Here is a 17,819-nt window from a genome sequence, read left to right on the forward strand (position 1 = left end):
TTCTAAAGTGTCTGCTACAGTTCCACCAGGGCGTGAAGGTCGCACTATGGATAAATTTGGGCGAAGACTTTATCAAAATTCGATGATGACTAACCGAATTTTAAACTATAACAATGTCTTCACTTCATATTTTAATTATTTTTTGAAACAGTTGTCATCCTTTTGCCCAGACTGGCCCAGAGAACGCCTTGCTGAGTATAAGCAAATTATTCAATCTCTCTCACAATTGCGTCTCTTCAGGCATCTTATGATGCATTTGAACTTTCTTCTCGGGTATCGGCGTTCGCAGTGGCCATGCGACGTCTGGCCTGGCTCAGAATAGTGGACATGGATCCCAATTTACAAGATCGGTTAGCAAACCTACCGTGCCAGGGCTCTGAGCTTTTTGATGACTCGATTGAGGCGGCTACTAAAAGGCTCTCAGAACATGAACGTTCTTTCGCCTCTCTTATACGCCCTAAACCAAAACCTTCCACATCTAGGGCTTACAAACCTCCGGCTCGTAGATACCCTATGAAGTCCACGCCAGCTTTCTCTAGGCCTCCACCTAGAAGGCCTCAACAACAGCGTCCTCAGAAGCCCCAGACGCCTGCTGCGACCAAACCCACTCCGTCTTTTTGACGGTCCAGTGGTGAGCATTCCAATCGCCTTGTATCCGAACTCCTCCCTGCCCATCAGAGGCCGCATTTCCCTTTTTATATCTGTCTGGGAAACCATTACATCGGACCTCTGGGTCCTCACGGTTATCCGCGAGGGATAATCTCTACGACTCCTTCAGGTGCCTCCAGATCATCCTCCAGGAGAGTGTCTTTCCAGTCTCTCGCAACTCCCCCTTCTTCTTCGGGAGGCTCAGGCACTTCTTCGCCTTCGAGCTGTGGAGGAGATTCCTCCTTCCGAGCACAATCTAGGGTTTTACTCCAGATACTTCCTAGTTCCCAAAAAGACGGGGGATTTGCGACCTATTCTGGATCTCCGTGCTCTCAACAAATTTCTAGTCAAAGAGAAGTTTCGCATGCTCTCTCTTCCAGTTTTGTATTCTCTCATGGATCAGGGAGATTGGATGTGCTCACTGGACCTCAAAGAGGCTTATACTCACATTCCTGTTCATCCGAAATTCCGCAAATATCTCTGGTTCAAGGTGGGGAACCTTCATCTTCAATACAGGGTTCTTCCGTTTGGCTTGGCGACCTCCCCCAGGGTCTTTACCAAGTGTCTAGTCGTGGTAGCTGCAGCCCTTCGTGCTCGAGGGCTTCAGGTATTTCCTTACCTCGACGATTGGCTTATCAAAGCCCCTTCTCTTCCAGGGGTTACTCAAGCGACCCTTCAGACTATTTCTTTTCTTCAAAGTCTGGGGTTTCATATCAACTTTCCAAAATCTCAGCTAGTTCCAACTCAATCGATCCAATTTATTGGCGCAGTATTGGACTCGGTTCACATGAGAGCTTTCCTTCCTCTCAATCGTCAAGAAACCCTACTACACCTTTGTCATCGCGTAATTTCCATGTCAACGCTCACGGCTCGTCAAATGATGGTCCTCCTCGGGCATATGGCATCTACGGTACATGTGACTCCCTTTGCAAGACTCCACCTTCGCGTCCCTCAGTGGACTCTGGCGTCTCAGTGGCAGCAGGGCCTAGATCCGCCTTCTCGTCACATAGCGGTGATGCCTTTATTAAAGAAGTCTCTCCACTGGTGGATGCTCTCTTCCAATCTTTCCAGAGATTTGCAGTTTCACCACCTTCCTCATCAGAAAGTACTCACAACAGATTTGTCCGAATACGCATGGGGAGCCCACATAGATGGTCTCCGTACGCAAGGGTTGTGGACCGCCACAGATCGTCGTTGTCACATCAATCTGTTGGAACTCAGAGCGATCTTTCTTGCTCTCAAAGCTTTTCTTCACCTCCTTCACGACCAAGTAGTCCTTGTTCGGACGGACAATCAAGTAGCGATGTATTATGTCAACAAACAGGGTGGGATGGGCTCCCACTCCCTTTGTCAGGAAGCTCTGAGGTTGTGGCATTGGGCGATTTCTCACAACATCCTTCTCAGGGCGGTATATATTCAGGGTCAACAGAATTGCCTTGCAGACAAATTGAGTTGTCTGCTTCTACCTCACGAATGGACGCTCAACTCCCCTACACTTCGTCGAGTATTTGCTCGATGGGGAACTCCTCGGGTGGATCTCTTTGCGTCACCCAACAACTTCAAACTTCCTCTGTTTTGTTCCCGCATTTTCTCGCCTCTTCGTCTAGAGGCGGATGCTTTTCTTCTGGATTGGAGGGGTCAGTTTCTTTATGCATTCCCTCCATTCCCTCTAATTCTCAAAACTCTGGTCAAATTGAAGTCGGACCATGCCACAATGATTCTCATAGCTCCCAGGTGGCCCCGACAACCTTGGTTCTCTCTTCTTCTTCAACTCAGCATCAGGGAACCTCTTCTTCTACCAGTTTTTCCTTCTCTGCTCACTCAGAGTCAGGGGTCTTTACTTCTTCCCAACCTACAGTCTCTTCACTTGACGGCTTGGTTCCTTTCCACTTGACTGATCCTTCTCAATTTTCTCAGTCTGTTCAGGATGTCTTTCTGGCGTCCAGAAAACCGTCCACTCGTCAATGTTATGGTCATAAGTGGACCAGGTTCTCGGCTTGGTGTTCCACTAGTCTTCAACCGAAATCTTCTCCTCTGAATTTAGTTCTGGATTATTTGCTTCATTTATCTCAGTCTGGCCTTCAATCCACCTCTATTAGAGTTCATCTTAGTGCCATTGCTGCTTTTCATTAACCTCTGGATGGAAAACCTCTCTCGGCACATCCTCTGATTGCTCGTTTTATGAAGGGACTTTTCAATCTCCATCCTCCAGTTAAACCGCCTCCTGTGGTTTGGGATCTTAATGTGGTTCTGGCTCAACTGATGAAACCTCCGTTTGAGCCTATTGACTTGTCTCATTTTAAATATCTTACTTGGAAAGTTGTTTTCTTAATTGCCCTCACTTCGGCTCGTCGAGTCAGTGAGTTGCAAGCTTTAGTCTCGGATCTGCCTTTCACAGTTTTTCACCATGATAAGGTGGTTCTACGTACACATCCAAAATTCTTACCTAAAGTAGTGTCTGATTTTCATTTAAATCAATCTATTGTGCTACCAGTATTTTTTCCTAAGCCGCATTCTCACCCTGGTGAGGCGTCTCTACATACTTTGGACTGTAAACATGCGTTGGCGTTTTATCTTCAATGTACTCAACCTCACAGGACTTCTCCTCAACTTTTCCTTTCTTTTGATCCAAATAGGTTGGGCCGTCCTGTCTCGAAGCGTACCATCTCCAACTGGATGGCTGCTTGTATTTCTTTTTACTATGCTCAGGCTGGTCTTCCTCTACAAGGTCGAGTGACGGGCTACAAAGTTCGAGCTATGGCGGCTTCTGTTGCTTTCCTCAGATCAACTCCTATTGAGGAAATTTGCAAAGCTGCTACTTGGTCCTCGGTTCATACTTTCACCTCTCATTACTGTCTGGATACTTTATCCAGGAGGGATGGCCATTTTGGCCAATCTGTTTTGCAAAATCTTTTCTCATAAATTGCCAACTTCCCTCCTCCCTTTTTACTTAGCTTGGAGGTCACCCATGTGTGGGAATATGCTGCCTGCTTGTCCTGGGATAAAGCACAGTTACTTACCGTAACAGGTGTTATCCAGGGACAGCAGGCAGATATTCCCACAACCCACCCACCTCCCCTGGTTGGCTTCTTGGCTTTGTATTTGAACTGAGGATCCTCACAGGAGATGCGCCCCCTAGTTCGGGCGGGAAGGCACGCACGCATGCGCGATGCAGCACTCGAAAGTTCGAGATCTTCAAGCAAGTTTGCTTTCGAGGCTGTCCGCTGCGGGGCTCCGTTGCTGACGTCACCCATGTGTGGGAATATCTACCTGCTGTCCCTGGATAACACCTGTTACGGTAAGTAACTGTGCTTTATGTCCCTATCTTGATAATATATTTTCCAGTAGATAGGCGAGATATTCTACACATGTGGGTTATCTTCCAATGGCTGCATGTCATATACAGAAGGAATATACTCCGGATTTTTTCTGTGACTCTCTCTATTTCACTGGCAGCTCTACCACCACATGTAGTTAGTACCCAAGCACCAAGAGCTCCAACACAGAACATGAAGTAGGGTCACCAATGGCAACATTCTCAAGAATCAACTGATCTGCTCCAAAAGGAACATTAGAATAACAAACAGCCTATAGCCAACCACAGCATCAAAGAAGGTCAGGAAGTACTCCTGCAAGCGCTGTGAATATAGTTAAAGAATTCTGCAAGGCCTAAAAGGGCTGACTGGCATCCAAGAAACAAACTCGGAGAAGCATAAACAAAATGAGTCAGTAGGCCTGCACAGGAAGAATAGGGCAGGAGTCTACAATGTCTCACCTATCTACTGGAAAAGATATTATCATGGTAAGGTCATAATCTCTTTTTCCAGTACAATAGGTGAGACTCTAGACATGTGGGACATACAAAAGCAGTCCCAAAAATCTAGGGCGAGCTGACTACACCTATCCTCAAGTCCTGTTTTCCCACCACAAGCACTCTAAAATTTGGCAAACGTGGGCAGAGTGGACCAAGTAGCTGCCCTACAAATCTACTCAGGTGAGACTGCCCTAGCCTCGGCCCACGAGGAAACCATACTGCTGATAGAATGTGCTTTAACAGAAACAGGAGTCTGTTTACCGCAAAGAATGTAGCTGACAAAATGGCTCTATGGATCCATCTGGAAAATGTGGCCCTGAAAGTGGGGGAGGGGGCCCCACTTAGAAGAATGAGTCAGCATAAAAAGATGGTTAAGAGAGGCGAAACTCATTTGTGACCTCTAAAGAGCACAGAAGAACTCTATAGATGTCCAATTGCTGCAAAAGGCGGTCCTGTTTTGCAGAACCAGGAGGCTGAAAACAGGCAAACACATTTCCTGAAGAACTTTGAATGCTGACACCACTTTCAGCAGGAACGAAGGAACAGTGTGGAGAGAGTTCCCTATCCTCGAGATCTGCAGGAAAGGCTCTCCTCAAGACAGAGCCTGAAGTTCAGAGTAGAGAATGACACGGGGAAAAATTTGTCCCCGCGACCACCATCCCTGTCCCCACCCCGTCCCCACAACCACTGTCCCCGCCCCGTCCCTGCGACCACTGTCTCCGCCCCGTCCCCGCAGCATCCATATAAGCCTTAGTACTGCAATATTTAGCTTATTCCTTCCTTATAAATCAAAGTTCTGACTGCTGAACTAGAGAAAGAGATGTTCAGCTGGCAGAGCTTTGTTTATAAATTTTTATCAACACAACTAATATACTACTTTATCCTCTAAAGAAAAAAAAATAAAACAAAATAAATATAATTTTTTTTTCTACCTTTGTTGTCTGGTTTCTGCTTTCTTCATCTTTTCTTCATTCATTTCCTTCCATCCACTGTCTGCCTTCTCTGTCTCTTCCATTTGTTCTGTTACTGTACTCTTCCCTTTCATCTCTCCCTCTACCCCCACCCCAATTGGTCTGCCACCCTTCTTCTTCCCTCTGCTCCCCCCATAGTCTGGAATCTCTCTCTTCCCCATTTCCCTTCAGCGTCTGTTCCTCCCCACCCCACCTTCCACAGTTCAGAGACACATCTCACTAAGGGCGACCAGAAAAACTGCCTGTAGCGTGATGTCCAGGAGAGAAGCATCTGTCAAATGGAGCCTAGGAGAGGCCAGAGGAAGCACATACAGTAGAACTTCCTGTGACTACAGCTGTTCCAGCATGTCTAGGTCCTCACATCTGGACTCAGATCTTCGACTGAAGAATCTACATAGTAACATGACCATTAGTCATACCCATTAAAAATACATGATTAGATTAACTTGTCTCTTCTTTGATATTTCTGGGTCATAGACTGTAAAGTCCACCTGGTATTGTCTTAGATTCCAAATGCTGAAGTTGCCGTCCAAGCTCACTCCAGCCTATCCAACCATCCTGTTTGCAGGATATCTACTATAAAGTCTGTCCAGTAACATCCTCATGTTCCAAGTTAGTGAAGCTCCCATTGATGCCCTCCCCCACCAAATCACCACATATGGGACACAGACCGTGCAAGTCTGTCCAGTACCGATCTTAGTTCTTTAATTTACATCCTTCATTTTCTAGTTAGAGATCCTCTATGTTTATCCCACGCATTTTTGTATTCCATCACCATTTTCCTCTCCACCACTTCCCTCAGGTGGGCATTCCAAGCATCTACCACCCTCTCCATGAAAAAGAATTTCCTAACATTGCTCCTGAGTCTTCCTCCATCAACCTCAAATTATGTCCTCTAGTTTTACTATTTTCTCTTCTCTGGAAAAGATTTGGTTCTATATTAATACCTTTAAAGTATTTAAACGTCTGTATCATTTCTCTCCTGTCCCTCCTGTCTTCCAGAGTATACATATTTAGGTATTTCAGTCTCTTCTCATACTTCCTTTGGTTCAAACCCCTTATTTTCATCGCCTTCCTCTGGACTGCTTCAAGTCTTATTATATCCTTCACCAGATATGGCCTCCAAAACTGAATACGATACTCCCAAGTGTGGCCTCTCCAAAGACCTATATAGGGGAATCAACACCTCCCTTCTTCTGCTGGTTATTCCTCTTTCTTTAAAGCCTAGCATCCTTCTGGCTACAGCCACCACCTTATTACACTGTTTAGATGACTTTAGATGACTGTTTAGATGACTGTTTAGATGACTTTAGATCCTCAGACACAATCACTCCAGAGGTCCCTCTCTCCATCAGTGCTTATCAGCTTCTCACCTCCCAACACATACGATTCTCTCAGGTTTCTACCCCCAAATGCATTACTCTGCACTTCTTCACATTGAATTTTAGTTGCCAGACGTTAGACCATTTTTCTAACTTTTGCAGATCCTTTTTCATGTTTTCCACTCTACAAATCTTAGTATCATCCGCAAAAAGGCTAACCTTACCTTCTAACCCTTTAGCAATGTCGCTCACAAACAAATTGAACAGAATTTGTTCCAGCACCTATCCCTGAGGCACACCACTACTCACCTTTCCCTCCTCCGAGCGCATTACATTAACCACCATCCTCTGGTGTCTGTCCATCAACCAGCTTCTAATCCAGTTCACCACTTTGGGCCCTAACTTCAGTCCATGGAGTTTGAACCTCCTATGAGGAACCGTGTCAAAAGCTTTGCTGAAATCTAAGTAAATTACATCTAGCACACATCCTTGATCCAATGCTCTGGTCACCCACTCAAAGAATTTGATCAGATTCGTTTGGCACTATTTACCTTTAGTAAACCCATGTTGCCTCGGATCTTGTCCATTAGATTCTAAGAATTTCACTATCCTTTCCTTCAGTAATGTTTCCATTATTTTTCAATAACTGAAGTGAGGTTGGGCTAGCTGAGCGTCTTGTTCCCTGCTCAGTCAAGAAAGAGTCTAAGCTTTGCCACATGGCACAAGAATGCTCCTGAGGTGCTAAATTTGTGCAATCCTGGCAAGAATTTACAATAGGATAGCCCAAGGACTCCATCCCAACAGGTTGTGAGGCAAAAATTTGTTTTGGAAGAGCAGGGAGCTTTTGAAAAAAAAGACTGCTAAAAATCCAAGATGGCCACAGTTAAGAAATTCACGTCAAAATCATGATATTTTTCACATATAACAAGTCACAAAAACAGCGATTTTAGGATTTTTTAAGTAGCGAAACAGGAGGACATGCAGAAACCTTAAAAACTGCCAAATTCAGACCCCCCTTCCCCCAATTCACCTCACAGGTTGTGACAGCCTTACCCACTATGACCTGTGCTGGAAATGTGCTGCAGCCTGCCTTAGTCCTCTTAAAGTAGCTGGAATCAGAGAATCAATACCTCATGCTGGGAATGCCTCTTTGACACTGATCTTCTGGCTGCCAGTCAGGTACGGTGTCTAACCTTACCTCCACCCTTGCGGACCAACGGATGTGCTCAGAAAAGGGCAGAGGGGAAAAAAGCAGCCATCACCCTGCGAGACACCGCTGGGTCTCCTAGATATGCCTAACAGCTTGTGCTCAAACCTCTGTTTGGCAGTAGGAAGAAAAACATGGGGATGGCACTGAGCTCCTAAGAAACTAATGCAGGCTGGCTAATAGGTTCACTCTGGGATTGGCCTGTCAGCTGCAGACAAGCCTGTGTGTTTTCAACGCAGGCAGAGCTTAAGAATCGCTCCAATCACTAAGAAATCCTGAAAAGGGGATGAAAACACCAAATAAAATAAGAAAAAGGGGAGAACAGAATATAAACACTCCTTCAGGCACGCATGCAGAAGGAAAAAAACTAAAGGTGGCGGTGGTGGTAGAGCTCCCAGTGAAGTAGAGGAGAGTCACAGAAAAAATCCAGAGTGGATTCCTTCTGCATATGGCATGTGGCCATTGGGCGATAACCCATATGTCTAGAATGTCTCACCTATTGCACTGGAATATCAATTACTATGGTCATTTGGTACAGATAGAGGCAACCAAGCAAATCAATATTTGTTCAATCAATTGCAAAGTTCTATTAGAAAAATGCTTATTAGATTAGCAATGTTTCCACAGAAAGATACATGATTACATTGTAGTTGCTCCTGGTGGAATTCTGTGCAAAAACGTTTGAAAATTCTGTGCACAGTATTTCAAAATTCTGCAAAGTTTATTTGTAGTGTTTTGCATAGAATTCTCCCTTTTTGAGGCCTGAAATTCCTTCCTGCCTTTTACTTTCTCAGGTTCTAGCCCTCTGTTTCCTCTCACTACCATTGTAGCTCTGTCTGCCTCTAAATCCCACCCCTCTCTCACTTGTACCCTGAATTCCCTCCTTGGCCCCACAGTCTAGCATCTCTCTCTTCCTTTCTCCACTGACTAAGAATCTCTTCCTACCTTCCCTTCTCCTTTTCGGTCTTGGTCACTACCATCCCCCACCCCTACTTGTGGGTCCAGCATCCATGTCCCCTTTCCCTACCCATCACCTCTCTTGTTACACCTTGAATTTCTTCTCTGTTCTTTATGGTCTGATATCTCTCTCTCCCTCTCTCTACCATCAAGCATTGCTTCCTTCTCATCCCCCTTTCTGGCCTGGGTTAACCTCTCACTCACTTTCCCGTCTACTTACGGGGCCAGTATCTATGTCCCCATCTCTCTCCTCCCCCCTCAACTTGCAGTGCAGCATCCATGTCCCCTCTCCTTCTCCCCTTGCAGGTCTAGCATCCTATCACCTGCTCTCCCTCCCCCCTACTTGCAGTCCAGGAGCCATATCTCCTCCTACCCCCCTACTTGTAGTTCAGGATCCATGTTCTCTCCTCTCTCTCCCCCCAGGTATAGCATCCATGTTCCCTCCTTTCCCTTAAAAAAATTGTGGTCTATCATCCATATCTCTATCCCCTCCCTCCCTTCAAGGGTCTGGCCTCTCTCCCTCTGAATGCCCCTCCCTCCATGAGATCAAACATACCTGCGGGCCTTCCAGAGCAGTGGAAGCTGGCAGAGGTAGGTTTGTGAACAGGCTGCTTGCAGCCGGCCTGCTAGGGCCTTCCCTCTCTATGTCATCTAACTACAAGAAGTGATGCGGCAGCACTGCCTCTGCTGGCCAGCTGCCGCCATTGTTGCTTCCTTGAGAGGCCTGCAGGTATTTTTGGTCTCATGGAGGAGGGGGGTTGGTCATAGGGCCGGACTCGCACAGGGGAGAAGGAAAGGAGGGGAGGGGACTGGAATGGAAACAGGGATGGGGCAGAACAAAAAGTCTCTGTGCAGTTGGGGAATTCTGCACAAATTATGCGCTGCACAGAATTCCGGTATGAGTAATTGTAGTGCATAATTCTAGTCTTAAAGGGCTGCACAGAGGTCTGGTTTCCAGTGATATGAAAATAATGTGACTGTTGTTAGTATACTTGGATGCATAAAAATAAAGGCCAACAATCTGTATGTGACACCTTTTTGTTGACCAACACAATATGTTTATGACTAGCACTAGGAAATGTTGCTCCCTTCATCAGGGCTGTGCAGAACAATTTTCTTCTGTAAATATCCTATCTCTATTGATACTTAAATTTGTTATTGTGCTCCTTTAAAAAACAGATTTGGTAATTCTTAGCCTCTTTTACTAACTCAAGTGTTAGGTGGATGAAAGACTTTTCAAATTTTAACATGAATGTAACAAGGATTAGGCATCTTAGCTTTAAAATCCTTGTTTTCTGCATATCTGTCTTACATTGTGGTTCATACTCAGGCACACACATCCATCCTCTTGATCAGTCGTGTATGCTAGCTCCCATCAGGCTTTAGTGCAGTCCAAGTTTTCTGTAGCAAGATTACAGAGTTCATTAGCAGGTTCCATCTGATCAGGTGGTTTATCTTGGTTTTGCTCCTGCCACTTATGTCTCACAATCACGAAAACTGAAGCCCCCAAGTATACAGTAGCCAGCAAAGTGAAATAAGCAAAGTAAACGTAAAACTGAAAGACAAAAAGAACCCAAACCTATTAGGGAAAGCTAAAAAGGATCTCTTTATCCTACTTATATGTATTACAGAAACATCAGCCTTAGGAGTTTTCGTCCTATAGGGATGAAGTACCTTCTACCATGAGAACAGAATATAAAGTCAGTATTTACCGGCTGTAAATACAAGACCTTTCTGGATAGAACATTTATGTACCAAGCAAACAAACAACAACACTGGCTAGACCAGCGGTTCCCAACCCTGTCCTGGAGGACCACTAGGCCAATCGGGTTTTCAGGCTAGCCCTAATGAATATGCATGGAGCAGATTTGCATGCCTGTCACTTCCATTATATGCAAATCTCTCTCATGCATATTCATTAGGGCTAGCCTGAAAACCCGATTGGCCTGGTGGTCCTCCAGGACAGGGTTGGGAACCACTGGGCTAGACAACTACATTAATGGAGCTAGACTGACCTACGACGCTTTTAGAAGTCATAAAAACTGCCTTATTCGACAGATATATCACCTAAACAGTAACTACACCAAACACTAAATCCAATTCTATTATTTCAAATATGTCCCCTCTGAAATTCTTAACAAATTGTATCTTGTAATTCATAATTTCTAACATGTCCCCTCTGAAATTCTTAACAAATTGTATGTTATATTGTAATTTGCTGCATTTTAAGATTCTACATAGTGTAATTTCACTGACTATCTGCATATTGTAACTCGCTGATTGTCCAGCTCTCTTCAATGTGAACCGCCTAGAAGTCGCACGATTATGGCGGTATAGAAGAATAAAGTTATTATTATTATCTATGACAACCTCATACCTGAGAACATATTATAAAGATAGGACCATCTTATCCCTCTCCAATAAGGGTAATGATAAAGCTAAATACAATTAATCTATAAAAGGACACCGTGAGAAAGTGACAGGAATATTCTATTCAGCTTTATCCTGAACACACTTATGAAGTAAGGCCAATCAACTCCTCTTTACTTAAAGACACTGTGAAAGAGAAGCTAGGATTCTAATTACATTTGATTCACTAAGACTTGAGAATCACAGAGAATGCTAGACCCTCTCCTCTCTGTGACTTGGTACCTGAGGATGCACGGAGAGAGCCAGGCCCCTCTTATCTGCGATGATGATAGTAATTATCGTCTTCAGCACTGTTGCAAAGAAAGTATTTATTCCAAATACTAGAGCACAGAGTTCTTTTGACAAAGATGCTGCAATCTGGAAGCTTTAATGGGAAATGAAGAAAAAGATGAGTTAGAGAAATGACACTTGACAGAGAGAACAGATTATGCATACTTTTTGCAAATCACACACTCTTAGTCACAGAGTCAGCAAGTAATATATAGTGAAGTTTTATAATGATGTGAGAGGTCCTTGGGGATATCAGATTACCCAACAAACAGCATAGTTTGAAAGGGTTACTTCCTCATATTACCCCATGGCACCTCCTCCTCTGCTATTTAATAAATCATGTAGTTACGGTTTTTTTTTTTTTTTTAATTATTCAATTAAATATACTTAGCTTTCAGCCTTGCATTAAATCCCCTCAACGCCAACGCATTTCGATCTCTTTTTCAAGGCGAAATGGGGAAACTGAAAACCAAGAATAAAATAGATTAGTTTTTATAACACCTAATTCTATAAAAACTAATTCTATAAAAAAACATTTTAAAGAATTTGCGGGGGAATTGGCACTACCCCCGCCCCTTCTAGAACAAGAATTCTTACCTACTACATAGGATCACACATAATCCAGCCAACGGTTCTCATAAAAGAAAGCCGCGGCATTCTGACTCGAGACTTAAGTACTCCCACCCCTATGACGACACTTCCAGCTTCCTAACCCATTCAAACAATCCTATAAAGATGAAAGAAAATTTTAAAGAGGCTTACAGTAAATACGAGACCACGTGTTTGACCACATATTTGACAGATCAGAACACTATAAATCCACTTGCGCTAACCAGTCTGAAGATTCATTGAGACCTCTCGGTGACATAGAATCTAATTTAAACATCCACCTAAGCTCACACAGGTTTAGCCAACGTTCCGTGTTACCTCCCTCCCACCCTACTGTAATCTGATCCAAAACCCGCCATTTAAGATCTTTAAGGGTATGCCCACAACTTTTCCAGTGGCGGACCAAAGGGGATGATTCATTTTGAGTATGGACCCTTGATTTATGTTCAGTTAAGCGGACACGTATCGGGCGGGTGGTGCGACCCACATACAGCTTGGGGCAGGGGCACTGAACTACATGGATTACATGATCAGAATTACAAGTAGTTTTGAGCCTAGTTTTAAACATTTCCCCAGTGCCCGGATGGGTCCACGTTTCCCCTGGCAAGGTGTATATACACCATTGGCACTGGCCATATGGTAGATGACAACCACGACTCATAGGGGTATTTTCCTGCAATTTATTATGATTGATGTATTCTCCTATATTTCTCCTCCGTTTATAGGAGAATATAGAACGATCATCCAGAGCTGGAATGGCCAGTTTCACAATATGCCAGTGTTTCAAAATGACTTGGGTCACACGATGGGCATGGGTAGAGTAATCCTGAACAAAGGCCACCGTCTCCGAAGGATTCATATCTTTAGTATAATCCTGCAACAACCACTCGCTCTTTTATACGCATTTTTCACCACCTCATAGGGGTATCCTCGTTGATAAAAGCGGGTCTTCATATTCCTTGCTTGAGCTCGAAAATCATCTAAGGAATCACAGATCATTCTCAGCCTAAGAAATTGGCTTATTGGTAAACTTCTTTTTAACCCTTCTGGATGAAAACTGTGAAAGAGTAATAAACTGTTCCGATCAGTTCCTTTACGATATAGGGTAGTTGATAAGTGAGTAGCCCTTTTCTTCACTAAAATATCCAAAAACGGAATCTCATCGTGTTGTATAGTAGCAATGAATTTAATATTATTATCCAATGCATTTAATTATTTCACAAACTGGACAAGATCTTCCTCAGTTGAAGTCCATATAAAGAAGATGTCATATAAAAATCTCTTCCAGATTTTTACATGCTGGAATCCAGACATCTGATAGATATGGCGCTCCTCCAAATCCGCCATAAACAGTGCAGCCAATGAGGGAGCCAGTGACGCCCCCATGGCAATCCCATATTTCTGGAGGTAGAAATCATTGTGGAACCAGAAGTAACTTTTGGTTAACACAAGATAGGCCATTTCCATTCCTTAGACGATTTTCGAGCTCAAGCAAGGAATATGAAGACCCGCTTTTATCAACGAGGATACCCCTATGAGGTGGTGAAAAATGCGTATAAAAGAGCGAGTGGTTGTTGCAGGATTATACTAAAGAAATGAATCATTCAGAGACGGTGGCCTTTGTTCAGGATTACTCTACCCATGCCCATCGTGTGACCCAAGTCATTTTGAAACACTGGCATATTGTGAAACTGGCCATTCTAGCTCTGGATGATCGTCCTATATTCTCCTATAAACGGAGGAGAAATATAGGAGAATACATCAATCATAATAAATTGCAGGAAAATACCCCTATGAGTCGTGGTTGTCATCTACCATATGGCCAGTGCCAATGGTGTATATACACCTTGCCAGGGGAAACGTGGACCCATCCGGGCACTGGGGAAGTGTTTAAAACTAGGCACAAAACTACTTGTAATTCTGATCATGTAATCCATGTAGTTCAGTGCCCCTGCCCCAAGCTGTATGTGGGTTGCACCACCCGCCCGATACGTGTCCGCTTAACTGAACATAAATCAAGGGTCCATACTCAAAATGGACTGGAAAAGTTGCGGGCATACCCTTAAAGATCTTAAATGGCGGGTTTTGGATCAGATTACAGTAGGGTGGGAGGGAGGTAAAACGGAACGTAGGCTAAACCTGTGTGAGCTTAGGTGGATGTTTAAATTAGATTCTATGTCACCGAGAGGTCTCAATGAATTTTCAGACTGGTTAGCGCAAGTGGATTTATAGTGTTCTGATCTGTCAAATATGTGGTCAAACATGTGGTCTCGTATTTACTGTAGGCCCCTTTAAAATTTTCTTTCATCTTTATAGGATTGTTTGAATGGGTTAGGAAGCCGGAAGTGTCGTCATAGGGATGGGAGTACTTAAGTCCCGAGTCAGAATGCCGCGGCTTTCTTTTATGAGAACTGTTGGCTGGATTATGTGTGATCCTATGTAGTAGGTAAGAATTTTTGTTCTAGAAGGGGCGGAGGTAGTGCCAATTCCCCCGCAAATTCTTTAAAATGTTTTTTATAGAAATAGGTGTTATAAAAACTAATCTATTTTATTCTTGGTTTTCAGTTTCCCCATTTCGCCTTGAAAAAGAGATCGAAACGCGTTGGCGTTGAGGGGATTTAATGCAAGGCTGAAAGCTAAGTATATTTAATTGAATAATTAAAAGAAAAAAAAAAATGTAACTACATGGTTTATTAAATAGCAGAGGAGGAGGTGCCACGGGGTAATATGAGGAAGTAACCCTTTCAAACTATGCTGTTTGTTGGGTAATCTGATATCTACAAGGAACTCTCACATCATTATAAAACTTCACTATATATTACTTGCTGACTCTGTGACTAAGAGTGTGTGATTGGCGCTTGAGTGATTATTAAGAAGAATACTTTTTACAAAGGCATTTGACCTTGTGTCATCTGAACCTTGGAGCCACAGCACCTCCAATTAAAGTTAAGTAGGAAAGTTATCTAGTTAACTTTAATTGGGTATTCAGCAATGTATCTAGTTGAGTGCAGCCCTGTATCTGAAGGGCAATTTTACAAACGTTCAATCCCCAACCAGCCTTCAGTTAAGCTACTGGAATATATCATATGTATTTTTTTAAAAATTATGTTTTTCACTTAGACTCCATACTTGATCATTACTAAAACTAAATATGTCCAAGACTGAGCTGCTCCTCTTTCCTCCTAAACCCTCTGCTCCTCCTCCTCCATCTCTGTATATAATACTGTCATTGTTCCAGTCTCCTCTGCTCGCAACCTTGGAGTCATCTTCGATTCTGACCTCTCATTTTTTATGTATATTGTAGCGTGGCCGGTCTTCAAAGCTCGCAGTAACCGGCTCACGCTATCAATATTCTCCTCCAGCGCGCTTCCTCAAGAAGGAGGAAGTCCCTGTTGTACATAAACTTATCTTATGTGAAGAAACAGGATGGCCTCACACAAGTAAGTATTGAATAACAAAAGTCAAATTTATTGTTCAATTCACAAATCAACGTAAAATGCATCAAAAGAAAAATGTATTCAACAAAAAAGGTCTTTGGCAAAACATACCACATAATATGCAAGAAACCAGCCTGGTCTGGATCATGTTCCAAAGTTCCTTAGCAATGTCCCAGGTGGAGCAGAGTCTCTAACAGTCCTTGACTCTCAAACAAAGGAAACTCTGAAAACTATTCACCCTGGTGCTGTGTAAATCCTGTCTCAAGCTTACAGGATATTTACACTTTCTGAATAAGTACCTGCTGCAGTTCCTTCCACAGCAGCACTCTTGGTAAGCAAGAAAAATAAAACTTCTCATTAAAGCAAACACATTTTCACCAGCATATCTCCCTTTAGCTAGCATGCTTACCAAAAACCTCATGCACAGCAGAATTGGAAATATTCACATCTTAATTACAAAAAAAACCAATTCCAAACTAACTGATTTCCATTGCTTCATGCAATCCCACCTCTGGTGAAACACTGTAATCCATATCTTCACATTCTGGATTTACCAAGGTTGTTTCAGCTGGTTCAGAGTCCAACATTTCCACATCTTGTGGCTCTGAAGGAATTGGAAGCTCCTTCCACATGAGAGCTTCTCCAGTCTTCCCCTTTCTCTTGGTCAGCCAGCTCTCTAAATGCTGCCAAGCTGCTGTACCACGCCCAGCCCTACTCCGGGGCTGAACTTCCTTCAGCTGTGGATGCCTTTTCCCCTGCTTAGCCAGCTTTCCACAAAATGGAGGATTTAAAGGGGCCTTACCAGATTTCACCAGGCTGTGTTCTGCATTAGGTCTGAACACAGCCTGTGCTTTCTGGTCTTGTTCCTGCCTATCAGGGACACAGTGATTAGCCCGGACCAGTTTCAGGGGATGTTTTCTTTCATTCCTCTCTGGCACAAGGCCGGCATTGGACTCGGGCTTGTGACATACCCTCCCCCTTAAACCATGACCACCCGGGCATGGTCTAACTTCCTCCGGGTTCTCCTGCAAACGGGAAAGCCTATCCACATTAGTGCTCAGATGACCTGGCCTGTGTACTACCTTGAATCTAAATGTTTGTAGAGCAAGGTACCATCGGGTGAGCCTCGTGTTGTTATTTCTCATGGTGTTCAACCATTTGAGGGCCGCATGGTCCGTAACCAATGTGAATTCACGTCCCTCCAAATAGTGAACCAGAGTCTGCATTGCCCACTTGGCAGCCAGGCACTCTAATTCCACTGTGGCGTACCTTCTCTCATTGTCATGGAGTTTGCGACTGAGGTACAGTACAGGGTGTTCTACTCCTTGGACCTCCTGACTAAGGATGGCCCCTAACCCACTAGTGGAAGCGTCAGTCTGCAGGATCATTGGTTTAGAGAAATCTACTGCTCTTAAGACTGGTTCCACACAAAGACAGTCTTTCAGATCCTCTAAGGCCTCCTGCCCTAACGTTTCCCAGTGTAATGTGTCCGGTTTATCCTTCTTTAACATATTAGTGAGGGGAGCTGCTCTAGTAGCAAACTGGGGAATAAACCTCCTATAGTACCCTATAAGCCCTAAGAACCCTCTTAGCTGTTTCTTCGTGCCAGGTAAGGGGTAGGACTTAATGCACTGGACTTTGTCCACTAGTGGCTTTACCTGGCCTCGGCCTACTACATAGCCCAAGTATTTCACCTCCCTCTGTCCCAGGAAACATTTCTTAGGGTTTACCGTTAAGCCTGCCTCTCTTAATGACCTCAAGACTGCCGCAACATGTTCTAAGTGCTGAGTCCAACTGCTCGAGTGGATGACAATATCATCAAGGTATGCCTCCGCGTAAGAATGGTGGTCCCGCAGTACCTCGTTGACTAGCCTTTGACATGTTGCAGCAGCGCCATGAAGTCCAAAAGGCATGCGCCTAAATTGGAACAGACCAGCGGGGGTACTAAAGGCTGTTTTGGGTCTAGCGGCTGGCATTAAGGGTATCTGCCAGTACCCTTTTGTTAAGTCCAGTGTAGATAAGTACTGTGCCTGACCCAAGCAGTCTAACAACTCATCTACCCGTGGCATAGGGAAAGCGTCAAATTGTGAGACTTCATTAAGTTGACGGAAGTCTATACAAAATCTAGGGGACCCATCTGCCTTGGGCACAATT

The 17,819-nt window shown here is 44.0% G+C and overlaps 1 protein-coding gene across 5 annotated transcripts in view; it reads right to left on the reverse strand.

The window, feature by feature from the left end:
• Positions 1 to 6,443: 6,443 nt before the first annotated feature.
• The window catches only part of SLC19A1 (solute carrier family 19 member 1), a 122,023-nt gene continuing 110,647 nt past the window's right edge, over positions 6,444 to 17,819 (reverse strand). For 4 of the 5 annotated variants that reach the window (XM_033945925.1, XM_033945928.1, XM_033945926.1 and 1 more), the window contains 2 exons: positions 11,572 to 11,713; positions 6,444 to 10,474 (listed from right to left, as the gene is read on the reverse strand). In XM_033945925.1, coding sequence (XP_033801816.1) covers positions 10,295 to 10,474; positions 11,572 to 11,713 — 322 coding nt within the window. In that variant the 3' untranslated portion in view covers positions 6,444 to 10,294. Of the gene's footprint in view, positions 10,475 to 11,571; positions 11,714 to 11,960; positions 12,082 to 17,819 lie in introns of those variants that run through there. The other variant, XM_033945929.1, reaches the window with a different exon arrangement.

The sequence above is a fragment of the Geotrypetes seraphini genome, chromosome 5, assembly GCF_902459505.1.
Source record: "Geotrypetes seraphini chromosome 5, aGeoSer1.1, whole genome shotgun sequence".
In the NCBI taxonomy this organism is placed as follows: Eukaryota; Metazoa; Chordata; class Amphibia; order Gymnophiona; family Dermophiidae; genus Geotrypetes; species Geotrypetes seraphini.